General features: G+C 51.1%; 1 protein-coding gene across 1 annotated transcript; it reads right to left on the bottom strand.

Moving 5' to 3' along the window:
* Positions 1 to 4,774: 4,774 nt before the first annotated feature.
* RNF122 (ring finger protein 122) lies at positions 4,775 to 21,626 on the bottom strand. Its single transcript, XM_075556708.1, has 6 exons — positions 21,138 to 21,626; positions 17,389 to 17,545; positions 8,618 to 8,657; positions 8,271 to 8,312; positions 6,251 to 6,333; positions 4,775 to 5,750 (listed from the first exon to the last, which is right to left on the bottom strand). Exons 1-6 carry the CDS (start codon positions 21,160 to 21,162, stop codon positions 5,636 to 5,638), a joined length of 462 nt encoding a protein of 153 aa, XP_075412823.1. The 5' UTR covers positions 21,163 to 21,626; the 3' UTR covers positions 4,775 to 5,635.
* Between the last annotated feature and the right edge of the window lie 1,894 nt (positions 21,627 to 23,520).

The following is a 23,520-nucleotide window of genomic DNA, read 5'->3' as shown; positions in this document are numbered from 1 at the left end:
ACTTTGGCTGCCCCATCAAGTTGGGACTCGGGGGCGGCCACAGCGATACTCCACTGGTATTGCTGCTCTAGAGGATCTAGACTTAGACACTATTTTTACATACGGTCCATAACATCAAATAAAAGAAGTGTGCTTATTTGCACAATAATTAAGTTAAAGATATGGCATTTGAACCCCAAGGAAGTGCAGATTTATTTCTGGTTGACCTTCTTTTCAACAAGGTTATTTAGAGTGGTGCTCAACGATAATTGTAGCTTGCTATGTTTGGGATGTGGACAAAGTCTAAAACCAAAACATTCAGTGGACAATTGTCCAAGAAGTGGCAATGTGTGCAGTAAGGCAGCTTCTCATGCAGTCTTAATGAATAGCGCTTTCTCTCTTTTCCTCTCACTGTAGCTTGTGGTTTGACGAGCAACATGTAATTTAGCAAGGTTAAAAGGTGGCGAATGCAGTGAATAACATCTTTTTTTTTTTACTGCAAAATGAGTTAACACCAGAGTTACTTCTAAAACCACCCTGAAGCCAGAGCTAATCTTTGAAATTGATCAGTAATTGATAGAAAGGAATTATACTGATGACGGAAGGTCACTTTGAAGTGCAGTTTTAAAAATATATATTAGTCTACAGCCATACCAACCTGGACGTGCCCAAGCTTGTCTGATCTTGGAAGCTAAGCAGGGTCGGGCCTGGTTAGTACCCGGATGGGAAAAAGATCTAATAGTTCTGGATAGATTGAAAGATCAATGGGTGTGATGAATCAAGTACAGGAAAATGTTCATTATCGAGTCCCTACGTCTGGTTCACTTGGAAGGGAAGAATATTACACGTTCCAGGGTTAACAGGGACCACAGACTCCACGTAACGGCCCTGGAAGGGGCGAGACCTCAGTGCAGTCAGTTCTGTGCGGTCTGTATTGCCTGGAGTCCAGACATGTCAGCTAGCTCCCCACCCTGTACACCTGGCACCACAGATGCTAGATTCTGGGCCTCTGGGGATCGGAGGGCATAAAGCTCAGCAGTTGAAGCAGTATGAATACAGCAGGAGGGGTCTCATCTCTGTAACGCTCAAAGCCATGAAAGAGTGTGCTCCAGACAGCGTAGGTTCTCAGCCCGAGAAGGTTGGTGGCTCAGGGTAAAGGCATTTTAAAGGAATGCAAGCAGTGTTTCTAGAATGCTTGGCTGTGTAATTTTCCCCTTGAGATTTTCAAGCTCCCATTTTATCCTTATGGAAATTTAGTGGGATTTTTTTGAGTAGTTTATCAGGTTTTCTGCTGACTTCAAATCTACATAAAAGAATTCAATACTTAAAAAAAAAGAATCCAATAGAGAGTTGGTCAATACTAAGGCAGAGGAAATGACTTCCTGCCTCATTAAAGTCCAGCTGATAATTTTGGATTTGTTTTGATTTGTTACAACTTATGCCCAAAGTTGATGTCTACTGTATTTTCCACATCAGTTTCTCTCCCACACTTAGGAGAATCAGCTTTTCCCTTTATCTGGGTTAGGTTTACTGCCTTTCCACGCATCCTTTCATTAATGTATTCCTGCTCTTGAGACTGTCTACCACCCTCGGAAGACGTCCTGGACCTATCTAATAGTGAACATCTGGGAGCATTTTGCAGGTGTAAAGCCGTGGTGACCTGTGCGTCTTTGGAAGCATTCATGCCGACTCGTTGGCCCATAGGGCGGGCTCTGTGGTGGCACTGGGGCCATCAACCATATTGGAGACGACGTGGGATGAAGAGCAATTGTGTTCAGAGGAGAACCTTATTGGCTAAGATTTTCCATGGTTCCCCAGTTTTTTCCTTAAAAGCCCTAGCTAACGACCTTTCTGAAGTCCCTGGATTGAGTGAAAGCTTAGCACACTCACCTGAAAGGCTGGTGCTTTGGGTTCACCCAGAAGTGCCATGCCTCACTGTCTTTAAAAGGAAGTGGGAGGGAGGCACTGGGGGAGAACACATCGGGGAAAAAAAATATGCTGGTGCATAACCCCCGTGGAGGTGACGGACGAAGACCGAAAGGTGCTCAGAGGCCACCAGGAACCGTTTCCCATGCTCTGTGGTGGCTCACAGAAAGGTTGGAGATGGGAGCCACCAGCCGCTGTGTGGGTGGAGGCCCCAGCAGTCCACTTCACTGAGAACATGAAACTACATCCCACCGACTGCCCGGCAGTTGACAGCGACTCAGTGACAGAGAAGGACCGCCCCATAGGGTTTCCTGGGGGCCAATCTTGACTGGAACAAAACCACATATTATCCCCTGCCGAGTGGCGGATGGGGTCAACTGGCCACGCCTTGGTTAGCAGCCACGCTCTTTAACCACAATGCCGCTAGAGCTCCTCTTGTAACGATTATAGCCTTGGAAACCGCATGAGGCAATTCTCTCCTTTCCCAGGGATGCTGGTGTCTGAATCGACTCCTCGGCGGTGGGAGAAGGGAGGGGCGGGGTTGGGGGGTTCTGGTGCTGGAGTTTGTCCTTCAACGCAGGAGCTCATGGCTCTCTGTCGACATAGTGGGCTTGTGATGTGTTTTTTTTTTTTAATATGGGATCAGTTGGAACCCATTGCTATTGTCTGAAGCATTGTAAATGGCTTGGTCCTGCCCCGACCCCGACTCCTGCGCACAGACCAGTGGCCTGTACTACAAGTCCACATTACTGCCAGTTTGTCTTTCTTAGCTCCGAGGTGATCACGTCAGATTCTGCGATTCTGTAAATATGGTTTTAACAAAAGATCCACTGAGTGATATGGTCAGAGGCACCCATGATGTTATCCTGTTGCCAGAGACCAAGAGCCATAGACTGGGAAGCAGACAGCTGAGGTGCTTAGTTTATTGTGCCAGCCTGGTCGATAAACACATGTAGGCTTAACTGAAGGGCAGAGAGAAAAGACTCTGCGAGCCTTGCCTTTTTTGTCTCTTGCTCTTTGATCATTGGACTATTGTGTGGCTGCCTTGCTTGTTCTGTGCCTCACTTTGCAAGCTACACTACCTGTGGGCACCTAACCCATGGACTGTGTCGCTGTAACTTGAGGTTCCTTCATGACCTGCTTTGCCACACCATTGGGATTTACATCTCTTGAGCTGGGGACTGTCGGTGTCATCTGGCTGACTGCTGGTGACCTGCCTTGCTGTTTGCTGCCTGTGCCCGGATGGCCTGAGTTTTTTTCTTTTTACAGAGGACTACCTGGTGGCCCTCAAGACTTGAAGGACTGCCAGTGTCTCACAACTGTCTTACGGGAGTGAGTTGTACTAAGCCATTTGTACTGCTTTATAATTTAATTAACTGTTTATTTCTTATGTTATATACCTATCTGTATAAATATATAAAATTATTATCATTCTGATTTTGTTTCTCTAGAGTGCCCTAACACAACTGCACAATTGGGAGGTCTGAGGGTAGCAGTGGAGGAGTAAACTGTAAATCAGGATGGGAGACTAATTGGAGGTGAAGAAAGGTCCGATTGCTCAGGGTACCCATTGCTCCCAAATACCAGGGTGGGGATTTGCAAATTCTGCCCCATACGAGTTTCTTATATCCACTTCAGTGACCTATTTCAGACATGAAGATTCTACATACAATAATCTCTTTACAAAGTAACCCACAAATCATCGGACAATTATCTGGGGCTTTTGTTTTCCACGACTCCATTAGGCAGTAGCACCTGCTTCCTTATTCTCACGGAGCTTAATCAGCTTCTGAAGGTTTGTAGGGTAAAGCCAGCTTGGCACTGAAGATGCTCAGAGTCAGCATGTGTGCCTCGGCCTTGTTGCGTAGTATCTGTGTAATTATTGATAAGCCATTTAGCTTTTCCAACAATCTTTTCTCAAAAAATAGCTAAATGAATCTCGTGCAAGACGGTGGTGGTGGGTGAACACTCACTGTCTTTGGATGGACAGAGTGGGGGCCAGTAGAGCTGTCACAGAAGATGCTGGTGAAAGCTGCAGCTGCCTTCCCTCTTTCAACAGGATCCTCATTCTCCTCAATAAATGCCAGATACTGTACGTGATCTCTAGTTTGTGGTCAGAAGAGAAAAAAGTTGGCATCGTTTTCCAACAGTTCCCCACCGTCTTGTTTTTCTTTAAAAGCCCTGTCTAAGGAAGTCTCAGGCCTCCCTGGGGTAAGTAGACGCTTAATGCACTTAACTGGAAGGTTGGTGGCTCACGCCCACCCAGAAGGGGCAAGCTTCCGCAGAGACGCCTGGGAATGTGCCTCAGCGTCAGCCATGGGGAACCGTGTGGAGTGTCGCTCTAGGGGGCGCATGTACAGTGCCATCAACTGGAAACATCAGGGGTCCCAGCACCCACAGAACAAAACTCAGCTACCCTGCCCCCAGCCCCTCCCACATCCACATCCTACTGAAATATCTGCACTCCCACACGCAGCTCCGGGATTAGCTTCCGGTAGGCCACTCTGTTCTCACTTTCGCACTAGCAGAGCCAGAGTCCCCTCTGTTGTGGAAGCTTGATCACCCACCATATCTGGTTTCCCAAAGCAAGCATTTCATGCCTTTGTCAAACAAAAAACGTGGTGGAAAACATCAGCTTCCTTAAAAAGAAGCCTGGCTGAATCCGGGTTTTGAGTGTAGGGCTGCGAGAGGAGCCAGAGAGAGGACTTCTTCCCCTCTACTGGCAGAAAGACTCACCAGGCCACACCCACAGGCAAAAGGTTAGACAAAGTTATTAAATTTAATTCTCTTTAAATACATACCCTTTGGCCATCGTCACCCACTCTAGGGAAGAATGGGAGGCCCCACCCCCCACCCCAAGACCCTGCCATTCTGGAGAGTCCACGGATCATACCTGAGCTGGTGAGGGTGTTATATAAAAATACTAGTTACAAAGGAAAAGGAGGTTTTCTGCTCTTCCAGATACCCTGTCCCCCACCCCTACCTCCCAAGGCCCCTCTTTTTGCTCCTTTAGGGGAGAAGCAAAACCCCACGCCACTCTGGGAATCAAATACGCTCACGCTCCAGAAAGGCCCTCAAACCCCAACGTCTACTAGAGAGCTCCGAGCGTAACGGAGGAAGAGAGAAACGGGACAGCACCTCCGTTGGGAGCCTGCGTCAGCCCGCGTCAGCAGTTCGCATGTAAACATTGACTGTTTCCTTGCATGTGTCCCTGCTCCTCCTCGCTCTTACCACAGCACTTCCCTCACCTCCACAAGAGGCTTTTGGTTCCTTGACGTGTCTGTCCTTCCCTTCAAGCCTTCCTCTGAGAAGAGGAAGAGGAGGAGGGGCTTTCAGACGAGGCTGCATCCTTCCCATCCTCTCTTTGAGGTCATGTTGGCTTGCCTTCCAAAGGGAACCTAAGAGGGGGACGTGCTCTTGGCCAGAGAAGCGTGTGTTTGCTTTCCCGGGAGCAGGGAACCCGTCAGGTAGAGAGTCTGGTACCAGGGTGCAGTGGTCTTGATGGGCGAAACCAGTGTTGCTGAAAGGGGAAAGTGGCTTCAGGAGGTGGACGGAGGGGGCGAGGGCAGCACTGGAGTCACCCTTTGGCACAGACCAGGCTGGCATCCTCCTCCTCTTCTAGGGGCACGTGATCATCACCAGTCCATTGTCTTCGTCAAGGTAGCTGTGAAAGGGGACCAGCATCCCCGAGGGAAGAGGTCTTCTCCGGGTCTTCCTGTTCAGGCGGCACTCATGCCAGCTCCTCCAGCATGATCCCAATGCCCTGGTTGGGCTCGGAGGGTCCAGCGATGGGCTTGTTGCACATCGGGCAGACACAGCGTACTTCTAGCCACTTTACCAGGCATCTGTGGGCATAAAAAGACCCATGAACCTCTCAGGTCGTACACCCCACTGTGCTCGAGCTGTCTCTTGTCCTTAGACCCCAGCTGCTTCTCAGAGAAAGAAAACCACCTCTGTACCTTCCCCAAATCAAGCCCCTCTCTGGCTGCCTGGTGTTGCCCAGAGCAGAGAGGGTTACGTCATCACTCGCAAAGGGGTAGAAGGTAGCTGGAAGACACCGGGAGGGAGGCACTGGAACAGCGGTTCTGAACCTGTGGGTGGCAACCCCTTTGGGGGTCAAATGATCCTTTCCCAGGAGTCGCCCAATCCATAACAGTAGCAAAATTACAATTATGAAGTAGCAATGAAAATGATTTTATGGTTGGGGGTGGGGGGCAGCACCACCTGAGGAAGTGTATTACAGGGTCTCAGCATTAGGAAGGTTGAGAACCGCTGTGCTAGAGGATTCCCTCTGCCTGTTTCTCTTTCAAAGGCTGCCCGGGCACACATCCCAGTGAGTACTCACTTCCGGTGAAAGGCGTGTTGGCATGGGAGCATGCCTAGCTGGTCCTTCCCCTTGAAGTCTTCTAGACAGACGGCACAGGTTTTCTGTGGAGCGGAGGTTGTAGGCAACACGATCAGAGGGCAGCCACACTCACCCACCCACCCGGACTATCCAGGATCTCATCCCCCTCTGAGGAAATGAAGTTCCAGCCCAGACTCTTCTCTCGGCCAGAGAGGCTTAGTCATATTTTATGAAACTGCATCTATTGGGAAATTATTGGTCTCTCAGGAGCTAAGTGTGAAGAAAACGAAGATGCGTGGAAACTAGTCCAAAGGACGAATAAGGGACCGTGTAAGTGCCCAGATGCCACTGCCAACTGCTCTGAAAGGGAGCACAATAGAAGGTCCTGAGGGGAACCGTGGAACAAAACTCAAAACAAGGAATATCAGCCTACGTGTTCTAACAAAGGCAGAACGCCTGCGACGGTCGCCCGCAGACACCCTTTGAGTCTGGCTGGAACTCACCCGCGGCTCAGTCTTGAGGAGAAAGCCCTATAGACAGTAGCACCAGGAAGGCTAACCCTCCTTAGCACAGCCAATCCTATGAGATGAAAAGGACTGCAGTTTCCCCCGGGCAAAGTGCAGAGAGCAGGAAGGGAGAGGAAAGAAGGGTGAATGTAAATGACTGAGACAGGGAAGAAGCGGGAAGAGGCGCTACTGCAACCAGTACTACCACGCACCGGTCGTAGGAATGCCTGAATGGAAAACCAATTCCTTCTGCAAACTTTCACCCAAGCCGCAGTAAGCAGCAAACAGCTGCACTGATAATGTGTGGTCAGTAGTCACATGAGGTCGTTTACATTTAAAATCGCCCAGATAAAATGAAATACAAAATGTATCTCCCCGGCCACACTAGCTCCATTTCAAGTGCCCATCAGCCTCCTGTGGCGAGTGGCTACCCGACTGCACCGGCCAGCAAAGGAACACCTCCACCCACACGAAGCCCTGGCGGACAACGCTGCCCCCGAGGGTGCGAGTCATTCTTGGCAGCCCAGCGCACTAGGTGAGCACCAGCAACAACTGGAGATGGGGGCGGGGGGCCGGCGCACGTGGCCAGCCACGTTCTTCAGGTCCAGATTCATTTTCTTCTCTGTCAACACTCCCTTTCCCCTTCACCACTGTCCCAGGGGATTTACCTCGCCCTCGGTCTGGAAGCATGGTAGCTTGCTGAGATGCAGGCGTGACCATCAAGAGAGGATGGGATGAGGCCCTGTCTGGGGATCCTGTCCTCTCTGGACCATGGCGAGCACAGCCTGCAGAGTGCAGGTGTGTCTGTGACCTCAAAGGAGGGGAAGGGAGAGCCGAGGGGCCCTGTGGAACGAGGCTGTGCAGGCGAAGAGGAGGAGGGCAGGAACCCCTGGGGGGCAGCTAACACTGTTCGCATTCACAGTTTGAGCAGGACATCAGACAAACACACAAAAAAGCCCAAACCCACTGCCCCAGAATCAAGGCGGTCTCACAGCAACTTTGGAGGACAGAGAAGAATGTCCCCAGAGTATTTCCAAGGCTGGAGATCTTTACTAAAATGGACTGTCTCTTCTTGGTTGGCAGTCGAGCACTTTATCCACCGTACCAACAAGGCTCTTCTTCTCTGAGCAGGGCTTATGGACTCTCTTCTCTTTTTTCACTGTGACATTAACTAGGACCTTATTTTCTTTCCTGAAAACCTGGGAACCGAACATCAAGGCAAAATGAGCTGCCCCTGTGTTTCTCACTGGTGAGACGTAAGGATGACCTAGTGCGACAGGTGCGCTGCCTGCCCGCCAAGACTTCAGAAAGCCTGTTGAAAATGGCTTTGTTTTCAGCCTGGGCCAGTTCTATAGAACAGGAATCCAACATAATTGGGATCAAGGCCCTTTGAGCTAGCCAAAGGCAAGAAGGCAAGTACTGAAAAGATTCCTGAAAGCCCCTGGCTGTGAGCTGAAGAAAGGCTCCACTGGGCTTACTGTGGGGCTCCCCACCGAGCTGCCGGGGACACTCACCCCACACTTCTGTAGCTTCTTGGCATCACCTTTCAGCACCACCTGGGAGACCAAGGAAGAAAGAGGAGGCATGAGGTCAGAAGAACCCAATCAACAGGGGCTAGAGGCATCAAAGGGCCAGGGGAGAACTAACCAATGAAGGCGCTCTGGGCTGCGCCTCAGAGGGATGCCCTGAGTAGGGACCATTTAGGGCACTGCCTGGGACAAGCCAGTCTCAAAGACAGCAAGTGGATGGGTCAGTATATGGACAGGTCACAGAGGAAGTCCAGTCTAGGAGTCTGCTTCCTTTCAATGCACGTAGGAGAGACAGGAGCTGGGCCAAGGGAAAGAGAGCTTCGACACTGTACCTGCTTATATCGCTGATTCCGTGCCTGGTTCCGGAGCTTGCTGTGGGAGAGGGAAAAGGGCCAGAGAGGAGTTTATTATACTTTTTCATAAACCCAGCACTGTCAAAGCAACGCTGGCTGGTCGGCTGCTTGGGCTTCATCTGGAACAGTGGGAGTGTGGGCGCTCATCCCTTCACATCATGCACCGCGCTTAGCAGGCTACTCAGAGTTGATTCATGACTAAGAATATTTTTTCAGATCATTTTATTGGGGGCTCTTACAACTCGTGTTACAATTCATACATCAATTGTATCCAACACATTAGTACATATATTCCATCATTCTTTTCTAGACATTTACTTTGCATTGAGTCCTTGGGATCAGCTCCCTTTTTTGTTCCCCTCCCTCCTACCTCCCCAACCCTCATGGCCCCTTGATAGATTATAAATTGTTAATTGTTTTCAAATCTCACACCAACTGCTGTCTCCCTTACCCTCTGGTTTCTGCTGTTCTTCCCCCTGGATGGGGAGGTGTGGTTATGTGCCATTCATTGCGATTGGCACTCCCAACCTCTCCTCCCCCTTCCCCTTTCCCTTTTGGTATTGCTATGCCCATTCCTGTTCCTGGGTTTCATGTGTTGTGAGTTTTATCCCTTGCCTATACCTATGCGTATGCCCCCCTCTAGTCCAGTATGGGAAGTGGCGGAGGGGTCATGATAGTGGGGGTGAGGAGGCCTCGAGGGATCAGAAGTCTATTGCGCAGTCCATCGGTGCTCTACTCCACCCCGATTGACTCATCCCCTCCCTGCTTTTATGTGGGCTTGTTGCTTTGCTGTTGGATGGCTGCTTGTTTAACTTCAAATTTTTAAGACCCAAGACACTATGTCTTTTAATAGCCAGGGCACTATCTTCTGTCTTCACATCTGCTTATGCACCCATTTTGTCTTCAGCAATCGTGTGCAGGGGGTGGGTGGGAGGTGGGTGAGCATCACAGAATGCCAATTTGCTAGAACAGAGTGTTCTTGCATTGATAGAAGAAAGTATGAGCCCAAGCCCAAGGCCTGTCTGCAGCCTCAGTGTATTGCCTTATAAACACAGGTATATAGGTCAATAGCTCTCTTTTATGGGTTAAGGTATTTACATAAATGCATACCTCCGTTAATCTCCGTATCTATGCCTTTGCTTCCTAGAGCGTGCCTCTGTTTCCTTCTGCCTCCTCCTGCCTCGTCATCACTTTCCCCCTTCTTCCACCTTAGTGCTTCCTCTCCACTAGCGTGGTGTTGCTCTAGTACTCACAGGATCTCTACCCTCTCCTAGATGTTGGGTTTGACTCCTTAGTTGTTCCCCTGTCCATGACACCATCCGCTCACCACATCCTTCTCCCCACTTCCTTCTTCCCCCTAGACCTTCCGGGCCATTGGCCCCATTGCCTTCTCCCCAAGCTTCTCTCCCATGTCCATCCCTTATAAGTAGGCAAACCAGCAGTGTCCTATTCTGAACAATAAGAAAACATGGTTGAAAAAAAGAAAAAAGCCCATCAGTCCAGGTATGTTCGCCCCCATGAGTCCCTCCCCCTGGTCCTAGGGGAGATCCTAGCCCAAAGTCCACTCTTGGGGCACCTCAGGGGCTCTGTGGATTGGTTTTACTTCAATTTCTGATCTGTTATGCCCCATTCCCACCCTGAATGACTAAGAACTGACTTGGGCTCGGCCGTCTCATACTGCCAGGTCCCTCACCGGACACAGCTCTGAGGAGCAGCTCACATATTAATTTGCTTCAGGAATGGGAACTGCTTTAGTTAAAAATGTGCTTCTTGAGCATAAAGAGGAAGTGGTTGTGACTACATACTGAGCTAGTCCGGATGCACAATGTAGGCCTTGCAGGACAACGTAGTACTGGGCTTCTTCAGCTGTACTCTTTACAGGAACAGAGAGCCAGGCCTTTTCTTCCAAGGAATGGGAGTGTGGGTGAGTGGGTGCTGTACAAATCCCCTACCTTTTGGTCAGTAGCCAAGCCTTGAACCATTGCGCCACCAGAGCTCATATCAAACCCATTGCCATAGTTGGTTCCAACTCACCGTTGTGCTACCTGTGGTTTCCAAGGCTTGGCAACTTATTATGGGAGCAGCCAGCCTCATCTTTCTCCCAAAGATTGGCTAGTAGGTTTCAACTGCCAACCTTGCAGTTAGCAGTCCCAATAAGCTTACCTGACAGCACCAGAGCGCCTTCAGGGTCTGTTCCCCCAAAACGACAAAATACAGACCACTAAACTCACTGCCATCAAGTGGATGCCAATTCACAGCAACCCTACAGGGCAGGCCAGACTGTCCCTGTGAGTTTCTGAGCCCATGGGACTAGAAAGCCCATCTTTCTCCCATGGAGCAGTTGGTGGTTCTGAACCACTGACCTTGCAGTTATCAGCCCAACAAGTACCCACTATGCTGCCAGAGCTCCTTGGGGGTCTGTACAGGAGGAGTTAAATGTGCTGACAAGAGACATTTCCCATTAAGCCAGGGTAGCAGAATAGCTTCTATTGCCTGAGGAATTTTCCATCCAGAGAATGCAAGTGTTCTGGAATCAAAGCACACTCTGCTGTTCACACTGCCAGAGAAACACGCCCAGGCCCTTCTTCATTTCTCGTTTAAGCCAGTGGCCTGCAATGGGCAGAGCGCTCCAGCGCCCAAGCCCAGGATGTGGTGATCAATACAGCAGCACCCTAACAGTTAAGGCGTACTGGTCGTTCACCCATCTCTGTGTAGTCATAGTCATAATGTGTTTATGGAATCCAAACACACTAGCGAGGGAGGTGATGTCTTTTTCTAGATAAAGAATAGTAGGCCACGAAGCTCAGAAGTTAAGAATCTTGCCCAAACACCGTAGAGCTACTTGGCAGCAGCCTCTGGATTAGACTCAAAGTCTCTGCGTGGTAGGTCACATGAAAGGGCCTGCTCTGCCAATGAGGGCACAGCATTGGTCAGCCGCACAGTCCTGAGAATTCGATCGGGTTTAGGAAATACCCCTCTTCTTTTCAAATCAAGAGCCCATGACTCAGTGGCTTCCTACCCAAGTGGTTAGGACCATGACTATGCATTGAGTTTTCACAGTTTCATGATTTCCAGTGGGGAAACCCTTCACTCAAAAATTCTGCAGGTAGCTTATAATGACTCTTATCCATTGTGGTCCTTACATAATCTGTTCTCAATTTGAGACTTGAGTGGAGGGGTGGAGTGTAGCCTGTCAATCAGGTGGCAGCTCGATGACCTCATGTGGAAGTGCTAAGGAGATAAACAGTTCACAGGAGGTGGGACACAGATTCACTCCTTTGGAGACATTTCTTCTGACAAGACACATGGAGCTACGCTAGAGCCCTGGAACAGGTACAGGATGACCCCTGCCAGCATTGAGATGCTTCCACCGCCACAGGATCCACAAGACTTTCCACCCACTGGCCTGCACTCAGCATCATTGCATGAGTTGCATGAGTCTGAAGAGGAATTTACAGATAGGGATTGGACATATAGGCTAATATCGGACTTCTGGATTTGATCTGGACTCGCTGGGATGTTTTCTCAATACTCAATGGCTCTTGTATATGAAGTTCTTATACACATGAGTGTCTATGAAGTTGTTTTTCTAGTCTGCCTGGACTAACATATCCATTGACTATAAGGAGCAGAGTGGGTAGGACTGGCAGTTCAAACCCACCAGCTAGCTCTAGGAGAAAGATGAGGCTGCCTGCTCCCATCAGGATTTAGTCTCGAAAACCCATGGGACCAGCTCTACTCCGCCCCATAGAGCTGCTGTGAGATGGAGTCTAGTTCATGGCGGCCGGTTGTACGAGGGCTATCACAGGTCTCCGGTGGCGCAGATCAGAACACTGGCAGCTTGAGCCCGTCATCCTATTCTGCAACACTTGGGGTCACCGCGAGTCAAACTTTATTTAACAATTTTGCTTAGTATTTTTTAACACACGAGTCAGGAACCTCCAGATGGGGGCTAGCTCTCCCTTTACCATCCCTACGTAGGTTGGAGTTACTAGAAGAAAGCAAGTTAGAACCAGGGCTGGCAACTATGGCCCGAGGGCCACATCTGGCTCATTGCCTTTTATTTTTGGGGCATGGGGTGGGGGTTGACGGCCCACAAGGTAAGACCAACTTTTATTTTTAAATGGCTGTAAAGAAACAGAATAGCATTTCATAGTATGCTAAAATTAGATGAAAACTTTCCTAAAATGCAACCACACTTCTTCATTTACACAATGTCTTCGGTGAAGTTGGATAGCTGTGGTGGAGGCGGTAGCTCTTGCAAAACCTCAGGTATTTATGATTTGGCAAGACTGTTGACCGAAATTAAAGAGAAAGAACCTCCAATCATGGGACACCCCAAAGGGGGTGAGATAGGATGCTCCACGGGCAGAGAACCAGAGATGCACACACTGCTACCAGAGTCAGTGGTCCGAGAGACAGAAGGTCAGGCCGAGCCCACACCCAAAGCCCAGGCCAGAAAGAAGATCCTGTTGCCAGCTACCTCCACCGTTTCTGACAGCAAATCGGGGACCTGGCAAGGTCCTGTGTTCCTGGAGCTGCTCGAGAACTCCAGTCCAAGTGGACTGCTGCCATGGGGGTAAGGGCTGGGCACCACAGCTGGCTCTCCTGGCTGGGACAACACACCATGTCTTTCTCCATCCCTTCTGCTCACTCTAGGCCTGAGCTCCAAACCGAACCTGGGCTCCCACAATCCGACATCCTGAACTTTGCAGAGAGCTTTCTGGTACAGAAAAGGCATATTCTTGTGTACACACATTTTACCTCACCATCTTTTGTCTTTCTCCAGCCCCCAAATGAGAGGGCAGGGTGCTCACCGCCACCTCGGAGGGAGAAAGGCGCAGCCACTCTGTGAGGAGGGATCTACGGAGCACAGGAGGCAGCGGTGAAGAGTCACTTTTAAGCTGTCTGGGAGACCTAGGGACCATGACATCTTTTTGTAGCCTCCAGGGCCTCAGCTACAACATGGCTATAACTATAGAGAGGGTGCTGTGCCTTCTGTAACCACTGCTCAGGGCTCGCTCTTCCCCTGCCCTCCCTCTTCTTGTCTGCCTGGCTTCCCCCCCTCCCCCCCTTAACCGTCTTCCCCACTCCAGAAGCCTGGCTCCTCACAGCCCAGAACTCAGAACAGGGAGGGCTTCCAACCCGCGGCCACTCCAGCCTGCAGTCTCTCAGCTCACGGAAGTACCGGGTGTGATGAAATGGGGCCAAAAAGGCTGCAAGGGAAACTGAGCTTTTAGCAAAAACCACAGGCCCTCCAGCTGGAGAGGCAGTGCCAACAGCTTGGGACAGGTGGCCTTCTCAGCTGTCAGATGAGCAAACCAACTAAAAATACCCTGATTTCAATGAGACCATTTCTAGCCACTGCCAATAGGCTCTCCCAGGTCTCTGTTCCCATGTAAAACAAACAATGCAGCAGGCCCTGAACATAATCACCCCTTTCCTGCCGGCTCCCACTCCACTGTCCCCGCCATCCTGTGCAGGGCAGAGCTCTGCTCTGTGAGAAGGAGAAAGAATGAGTGAGGGGGTGCTGGCAGTGGAGACTGGCCTTGGCCGGTGAGCTCACCGGGTCAGCGAGCAGTGGTCGTGGGCCAATTTTGGCTGAGGAGGAAACGGAGAAGCAGGGAGAGGAAGTGGCTTGTGTGCTTGTGTATCTTGCTATACATAGTCGCACACAGGCTACTGCATACCAGCGGGTCTCTGGAACCCTGAAGCTCCAGGGTCAACTGGGCATGGGCTCGGAGGGCAGGGTGATGAAGGAGTGGATTACTAGAGAAGGGCCAGGTGGTGCTTGGCACTACAGCAGTGGGGGCAGCTTTTGCTATCATGTGGTTACTGGTCTGATCTTTAACTCCAGCCAAAGGGAGATAGTACATCAGTAATGCACAGTTACCCAACCTGTTCTGCAGAACCCCAGTGCCTGATGGTGACGGGTGGCCACGGATGCCAGTGGCTCCCCCACCTCCCATGTACGGACTAAGACTCACGGGAGGCAAACGTGTGGACTTGGAGTGTGACCGCCCAGGTTAGCCCACCTCTGCTTTCCTTGCTATGCCTGGCCCTGAGCATGTTCGTAATTGTTTGCGCCTGACTTTCCTAACCTACAATGTGGGCGAACACCTAAAGTGAAGCGTCATTGTGAGCACTGAATGTGCTTTCTTTGCGAAAGGTTGACCGCAGTGTCTAGCACACAGAAGGTGTTTGGTAAAAAAACAACAAAAAAAAAGCAGCTACAAACCTAAGTCCACACCCATTAGTGGCAGAATTAGGAAATGAACCCTGGTCACCTGCTTCCTGAGCCAGAATGATCTGGTCTAGGCTTTTGTCTCTTGGTCACCCTTGTAGCTAGGCATGTGTGTGCCTGGGTGGAGGGCATGGGGCAGGGGAAGGAACCAATGTTGGTTTTGATAGACTCTTCCCAGCCTCATCATAAATAAGTCTGGTTTATCTCCATCTTCAGTCACAGGGGAATTGCATGATCACGTGTGTGGGTGTGTGGGGGAGGGACAGGAAGCCAGATGAGTGAGAAAGAAAACTCAAATCTGATAAAAGGGAGTGGATGTGGGAATGAGGGAAGAGATTAAACTAACAATTGACCCTCACCCCCATGGAGCAGTTAGATGCTAACCTCTGACTCAATTGTACAAGAGGGAAAACAAACCACACATGTTGTACGGGCACCAAAGCGGAAAATTCCAGTCCTCGGAGCTGCCTGAAAAGTTGTCTAACAGAAGAAGACAAAGCCATCCTGTACGCGAGTAGAACTGCCCCTGTGGGTTTCAGAGACTGCCAAGCTTTACGAGAGTAGAGAGCCTCATCTTTCTCCCAAGGATCAGCTGTTGGTTGCAAACTGCTGACATTATGGCTCGTGGTTCAACGCGTAACCCACTATGCCACCAGGGCGCCTTTTCTTCCGGCCATAGAGTACCACCAGGTGCCGCCTTCTCTCTGGCGTGTCAGTGGAGAACCCAAGGCTTCTCAGCAGAGAGCCGCGCCTACTTTCCCTTACTTGTGCCACCTTCTGAGAAGATTTGACCAGACACGGGTCTGGACTCCGGCTGATGTGTCTTCTGTGACTCTTGGCCAGGCACTTGGAAGGGAGGTAGCTGTTTTCACAGGGACTCTGGGGAATTTTTGAAGTGTGGCATCACCTTGCAGAAAGCAATTGGGTTCTTTTGAGCCCCAACCAATGCCAATACAGGAAGTAGGGGGTGGCTACACCAAGAGAGGCCACCAGGGGGACGCATGCTAACCAAGCCTAAGGAGGAATGATGTCATCTATGAGGGGAAGCCAATAAGACCTCTGAAAGCGGAGGCTCAGCGGAGGAGTGGGGTGGGGGTGCTTTCTGGTTGGTGAAAACTCAGGGAGACAGAGAGCAGCTGGCCTGCATTGGGACATGGAAGCTCTGCTCTGTGACCCATGCTAGCCACCCCATGCATTGGCATCCTTTTTGGTTTTAATAAAGCTGGTGCCCTAAGTGTGGTGTGTTCTCTGGGAAGTCGGTCCAGCAAATTCACGACCCTACATGGGCAGTGAGAGCCAGTAGGAGTGGTTCTCAACCTGTGGGTTCTGACCCCTTTGGAGGTCAAATGACCCTTTCACAGGGGTCACCTGATTCATAACAGTAGCAAAATCACAGTTATGAAGTAGCAACAAAAATAATTGATGGTTGCGGGGGGGGGGTGTCACCACATCATGAGGAACTGTATTAAAGCGCTGCAGCATTAGGAAGGTTGAGAACCACTGCAGTAGAGGCTATCTGCCTATATGGCCATCTGAAAGAAGGTGCCCTTCCAATGTGTGAACTAGGTCCCAGCATGCTGCATTCGTGACTGATAGGCAAATGCAGAAGTGGGCAGGAGAGGCCTGGACCCACATCCGCATTTGGGGAACTGGATTCATGCGGAGCCTTACTACTAAGTACACTGAGCAGTGCAGGACGGCTAGCATAGTCTAACAGCCAAGAACTTTTAACTACTCAGTGGCCTTGCAGGGCAGTCCCATACAATGAAGTCATGTCACCAGCAATAGCATCACATTACTTTCCACCCTAACGACCAGGCATGGGCAACCATTCCTATAGAAAAACAGCCATCAGTTCCCATGCCCTTTGGCAGGAGGGGAAGCAGCAGTCCCTGGAGCTTGGCTATCCCTCCCAACCTCAAACCCTTTCTTGAATCTCCAAGCAATTAAGAGTAAGTAGCATTTTCATGGGTTGTTGTTGTTGTTTTCACTCTCAAAATAAAATTTAAAAAAGAAAGAAAGAAAGAATAGAAAAACCCAACCTCATAAGGCAGGGTAAACAAGTGGCTCTCCAGACATCAGCTTGCTAATATTAGCACCGGGAGGGTTGACAACAGGATTTCCCAGGAGGGCAAAGGAACATGCCGCTGGTGTGACTGATGCCCATCTGTCTGTCCCTAGCCACCCAGAGGGCATGTGCAGGAAGGCGTGAAGACAGTTAAAGGGCCACCCACTGTTACAGGAACCTTCCTCAGGGAGTCATTGTAGACAACCTCAGAATAACTGGCCAAAGGTGGGATGCAGTCCAGCACATGGTGACCTTACATGCTCTGGGACAACCTGATAGGCTGATGTAAATAGAAACAGCAGGCCTCAGGGGCCCAGAGATGGGCAGTCAATGCAGAAAACCCCAGTCGTAATGAGGCTACTAACCGTACTGTGAGAGCCTCACTCACCTCATCCACCCCCACGGCCTTCCTCCTCGTCTGGCCAGCAAGCCACTCACCTGACAAAGTAGCAGCAGAAGAAAAGGCTGAACATGAAGACAAAGATGCCTGTTCCGAAGATGACGATGTAGATGTTGAGGGGCAGGTCTTGGAAGCTGACGGGTGGCAACGAGCAAGTCTTGTTGGTGCTAACCAGTCCCAGGCCACAGGAACACCCTGCAAAAGGGAGGAAACAATTGTAGGCTATGGGAATTCAGTACTGGGCTTGATGGCCCTCTCTCTTGGCAAGGATATAGTCATGGGGCAGACTCTCAGCTACTGGGTCTCTGTTTCAATGGCTCGGGATTTACATGTATCTCCAAGCCTGATCCTAAGTTGTGTGAGCTTTGGTAAATCATCTAGCCAATCTGTGCAATGCAATAGTACACAGAGTGTGCCTAGAAGAGCATCTCAAGCTATCACCTTGACTGAAACCCACAACCACGCACAGGGCGGAGCAGAATGGCTCCTTGCAGCTGTCAAGCTTGTATAAGTCTTTCCAGCAGCAGACTGTTTCGTCTTTCTCCTGCTGGTGGGTTTGAACCGTTGACCTGGTGGTTCGCAGCCCAATACTTAACTCACTATGCCACTAGGGCCCCTCCAAGGGGGGGCCTGCAGCTGTAGGCACTGGGCAGCAGATGCAAGACTCAATCCCAGACCGGCCCACGGTACAGCAACACGAGGAGGAGCAGTTGGGAATATCTGTATGGGGTTTCCAGCCCCACCTCTCCATGGCAGGAAGTTCCCTCTGGATGCTTTCCTTCGTTGGTTGGAAGCGAGAAACCAATGATGGTATAAGCAGCTCCTCCAGCAAACCGGCAGCACGGAGATTAGAGCGGTGTTCCGGAAAGTGGCAGGACTTTCAGCTTACCTTTCTGGTCACCTTTCCCTTTTCTACTTAGAGCACCAGCATAGAGTCCTAATGCGGACGTGGGACCCCCTGGGAACTTGTCAGCAACACAGCTTCCCAGGCTGAAGCCTCAGACTGAATCAGAATCTACAATGTAACAGGCTGCCCTGGTGCCTCCTATGCGTACTCACTTTGAGAAGCATTGACTATGAAATGGATAATTCCCCTTCTCATATGCCAAATGAACAAACAAAAAATCACTGCCACTGCACTGAGATACAATCCCTCTGTTCAAAAGGAGGAGGGGTGTGGGAGGGGGGGAGCAAAAATATTAAATAACTTGCCCACTGGCGAATAGTGAGGCTTCTGGTTCCAAAGGCCACAGTATTGAGCCCTCAACATGCTTTTTGGGCACTTTCCAGACAGCTGTGGTAGAAGCCAGGAGTCACTAGTATTGCTATGTCATAGCTACTAGTGTACCCACAAAAGGCTGGTCTGAAATATTAGAAGTCATCTTGAACACATATATCTTAGCTTCATCCAGTGTACCTCAGTGCTACCTGAGGCCCATGTAGTGAGCCTCTCTTCAAACTTCTTTTGGATCGATACCTAATTCTATTGCCACATCTCTATTTCCAAATGCACATTACTCACCCCCTCCCCACCTCCTCATCCATGCCATTCCTGTTTCAAGTCCTAGAGTTCTCTAATTAAGCCCACATGCCTGACACATCCTCCTGTGAGGTTTTTATTATGTCCTTTCCAAACTCACACGCAGTTTTATGTCCTCTTCACCATTCTCTCAGCTTCATGCCAACTGGCCAGCACCACCTTCTGCAGCCCAACCCACTCACTGCTCACCCTTGTTGTTCTCGCCTTTCTCCATACCTCTGATGATACAGCCTTTCCTGGCCGAAACCCCCCCTCCCTGCTCCTTGAGACTCCTGTGGCCTCTATCTTCCCTGAATTCCACAGTGCTCCTGATTCTGGTACTTTCAATTCCACTCTGACTCACAAGGAGTCACCATGAATCAGAGTCTGCTCACTGGCTTCTGGTTCTCGGGCTCCAGGATTTAGTTTGGGGAAGGCATGGTATATGGATGGGAAGAGTGTTGGGGAGCACTGGCTTGTATACCTCACTGAAAAGAAAAAAAGTTTTTCTCAAAAACTAATAAGGAGAGTGAGTCCCAATCTCAGGAAGAGGGCGGCTCCTGATAATTTCCCCTAAAGTAGTGAAGGGGATTGATCCTTCAATCAAGTTAAAGAACAGCATCTCTGACACTTTACAAAGTGGAAAGAAAGCAACAGGTCCTAAACTTCGACTGCAACTCACTTTCATTCTGACTCACACCCAATCCACAGCACAGGAAGGGTTTCAGCGCCCGTGACTGTTCAGGAGTAGAGTATCCTGCCGATAGGCTGGTGATTTTGAACTGCTGACCTTGTGGTTCAATGTGTAACCCTCTGTGCCACAAGAGCTCCTCCAACAAGTCTTAGGTGGGTGAGGAAGATGCCCTGAAGCAAGACTGATGTCATCCTGTCTCCTATAGCCTCTGTTCCATTGTTTCCACGGACCTATGAGAGCCTTGACATCAGACTATCTCATCCCAGCGTGGAGGCTGGGAGAGGGAATGACGTCAAGTGAAGGGCTAGCCAAGAAAGACCAATGGAGCCAGGAGCTGCTGCTCCTGCCCAGCCAGGGAGAAATTTCCCCAGAAGCTGGAGGCACCCATCCTCCTTCAGCCCCCTTTCTCCTAACACCTCCCTATCACCCACAGTTTGGTTCATTTTCAGGAAATTAGATCCGAGGAGCCAGAGGAGGGGTGCTTGAGTGTGTGACGCGGGGCACATACACATGCTAGCCAAACCTTGCCTTAAATAAAACAAAAAGCCTCTTGAAATAATTAATCCAGGATCTGGCAGGTGACTTGTTCTTGAGAATGGAGCCCCCACCCCCTCTAGTTAGTCAACCATACTCAGATATAAGACCAGCTGCTTTAAAGATATCTGCCCCCCTCCCCCCACACCCCTTCTATAGAAACTCTTCAAGTACCAGAACAGTCTGGTCAAGACCCTAATGCTATGAAAGGTTTTGTAGAGTGTTTTCGGGACTTTGAACTACCTGCTTCAGATAGGCCCTCTTGTCAGGTTGCTTGGATTTCGCCCAGAACCACCTGAACCGGCACAAAAGCCGCCAGTGGGTTGGAGCGAGCGGCATCGCCGCGGTGGGGTGTCAGAGAGGGGGGCAGGCCTCTGAAGTCGCAGTCTCCAGCCCCGCACCTCAAGGATGGCCGGGCGCTGGGCTATCGGCAAAGCATTACCAATGCCATAAAGAGGCACTGCTGAATCAAGTGTCTCCCAGGGCATAGAAGCCACCCTACCAGTCTGTGGGAAGCCAACAAAGGCCGAGAGGAAGCCGCCCCCACCCCCGCCCCCGTCCCGAACGCAGCACTGCGTACATATTTAAAGCAGCCTGCAAAGTTTCAGGCTGGGGAACTTGAGCTCCCTCTAGTTTGGGAGCTCCGAGCCCGGCCGCGGACTGACTTCTCGGAGAAGCACAACAAAGAGCAGAGTCGGAGCGCACAAAGGCAGAGGACCGGGAGCGCTGAGCGAAGCGCCACACAAAGGCCGCGAACCCCTGGGCTTCACCGCCCGGCCGGGCCACCTGCTCACTGCCCAGCTGCACCCTTGCCAGCCCTTCAGCGAAACCCGGCTTGTTTGCTCGCTCGCTCGCTCGCTCGCTCGCTCCCTCCGACTCCAGCACGGAGCAGAGCCGGGAGCGGCGGGGACACTTTCTTGCCCGTCCTACGTCGTGAGAAACTTAGCTGTTCCATCTTTACCCTTGCGCCCCTCCCTCCCGCGTCTGCGGCACGCCCGCCCCCAGCGCGCGCGCACCCGCCGGCCGGCCGGCAGCCTCACCGTTACACCACTGGAACGGGTGCATTGTTGAACTTGGTCGGCTTCCCCGGACGAGCGCACGCAGGCGGCGGGCAAGGCAGGCGGGGGGGCGCCGCCGGCTCTCCCGTCGTCCGCAGGAGGGGTCGGTGCGCTCCGCGGCAGCTACCTCTCCCGGGAAGTGGAACTCCCTCCGAAGCGTGGGCTGGCTTCGCAAGACCGGTTTTCCGAGCAACAAAGAAGAAAGGGCAGGAAACAGAAAGCCCGCCCCCCGGAGCGCAGCACCTCGGAGGGAAACGCGCGAGCCGAGCGGCCGCGGCCGGGGCCGGCAGAGATGCGAACGCGCGCAGCGGCGCTGGGTGGAGCCAGGGAACCGAGCCCGCCGCTGAACTGCTCGGTCCGCAGCCAGAGTTCGGCCCGGCCGGCTGTCTGGTTCGGGTCTCAGTCCGCGGCGGGCGTTCGCCGCACTCGGAGGCTCGGCTCAGGTGCGGGGGGACGAGGCGGCGGCGGTGGACACTCAGACACTGACACCACACTGGGCACAGCCCACCTTTATTCACACCAGAGACCACGCCCCTCCCGTCACTCGCCTTCCAGCCAATGGGAGCCTTGCGCCCGCCCCCGGCCCGAGTTCGAAGCGCCCTGGGCTAGGAGCAGGGGCGGGGGCGCGTCCTCACGCGGTGGGTTCCGGCCCCCACGCACCTTCCCCGACTCTGCAAAAGTCAGTCCCGGGCGCGCGCTGCCCAGAGGGTGCAGACACCGGCCTCCCGGCCCCTCAGACCCGGAGGGAAAGCAACCGGGGGTGCCACGTTGTTGTCCGCCACCAGACCTGTCGCTGCGCCTTGCTCTGGCTCTGTGTCCATTCGGCTGCGCCCCGTCCCCACCCCGCCCCCGGCAAGAGCCAGGCCGGGTGCCTGCGCTCCGTCGCTGGCTGCAGACGGAGGAGCGGGTGCGGAGGAATGGCAAGGTGAAGGTGAAGGCGAGAGGGGCGTGAATGCCGTCACGTTTCTGACCAGCATCTCTGGAACAAGCTAGGAAAGAAAGCCTCAAGCGTAAGACAGACGACTTGTCAGGGTGCCGTGCCGCAGAACGGCAGAAGCCAATCCAGAATCGACAAAGTTAGTACCTGGAAGGCAGGTATCTTCAACATCTAGCACCGCGGAGGTGTCGAACACCCACCCAGTAGCTGGAAGAAGGCCGGGATCTCTTAATGTCACGACATAATTTCTCTTTCTCAACCCCTCGCCCTCTTTTCTTCAAAAAACCCTCAGTGCGCGCCTCTCAGACTTCATCTCACTGCCATCGGGTCGATTCCGAGGCATATTGGCGCTTTGGATTTCTGAGAGACTGAATCTTCACGTGCGTGGGGGTGGGGCAGACAGTCTGGTCTTTGGAAGAGCAGCTGGTGGTGGTCTGGCAGGTGCTAACGCTCAATACGTAGCAGACTACACCCCCAGGGCCCCTTCTGTGTGTCAAACACTGTGCAGTACGATGAAGACCCATAAATGTCTCCAGAAACATAAACCTGTCTGTAAAGTGACCGTGACTGACCGACAGTGCTGGAGGACACAGACAATAAAGCAAACAACAACAAAAATAAAAGGATGTCTCTCAATCGTCAGTTAATCACCGAATCTCGTGAATCTCATTCAAGTAAATGTCGTATGTGAACAGCATCATGGAGTTCGTGGCCCCCAAACAAGATTATGCAGATAAAGTGCTTTGTCGTTTAAAAAAAGTATCCTTAAGGTGTCAAGTGACTTTTCCAAGATCACGTGACAATCTGGAACAAATAGTTTGGTATTTAATCCCTGATAATTGTCTTAAAACATGGTTTTTCTCCCTCCATGAGCTTGTCTGGAGGGATGGCAGGTGCAGATCAAATGTATCTCATTTTCTTGATCTGTGTTGTCAGGTTGATGCCCGGTGAGAGCAGCCTTATGTACAACAGATCAAAACCCTGTCCGCATTCTTTCCTGGGTTCCAGCTATTGATTAGACAATTGCAAAAGCTTCCTAACTGGTATTAACAACAACCAACAACCAAGTTGCCAACATTTGAGCAAAATGTTTATCCGGAGTAATGACTCCATACGCTAGAGAAAACAAAACAAGACAAACTTGCTCTGTAAGACAGAGTGGGACTGCCCCTGTGGCTTTCTGTGACTGTAACCCTTTATGGGAATAGAAAGCTTTATCTCCCTCCCACTTCCTTATCCTCAGTTCAGCATCTGTGATTTCAACTGAATGCAGATTGAAAATATTTGGGGGGGCGGGATGTTGGGCATGACTCCCAAGAAGTAATCAATCGGTCAAAATAACCCCTCCAAAACTGACAAAAAGCAGAAAGTGCTGGTGACATGGTATTTATGTTGTATTAGGTATTAAAAATAATCTAGATATAAATT

Source organism: Tenrec ecaudatus, chromosome 8 (genome assembly GCF_050624435.1).
Source record: "Tenrec ecaudatus isolate mTenEca1 chromosome 8, mTenEca1.hap1, whole genome shotgun sequence".
In the NCBI taxonomy this organism is placed as follows: domain Eukaryota; kingdom Metazoa; phylum Chordata; class Mammalia; order Afrosoricida; family Tenrecidae; genus Tenrec; species Tenrec ecaudatus.
Note: the sequence above shows the minus strand (reverse complement) of the source record. Positions and strands in the feature narration are given on the sequence as shown.

Coding starts and splice junctions, on each gene's coding strand:
- RNF122 (XM_075556708.1), bottom strand. CDS start 21,162: ATGCACCCGTTCCAGTGGTGTAACG. Junction 17,546..21,137: donor CCCGTTCCAGTGGTGTAACG/GTGAGGCTGCCG, acceptor TCCCTTTTGCAG/GGTGTTCCTGTGGCCTGGGA. Junction 8,658..17,388: donor TTCTGCTGCTACTTTGTCAG/GTGAGTGGCTTG, acceptor CCTCTCCCACAG/CAAGCTCCGGAACCAGGCAC.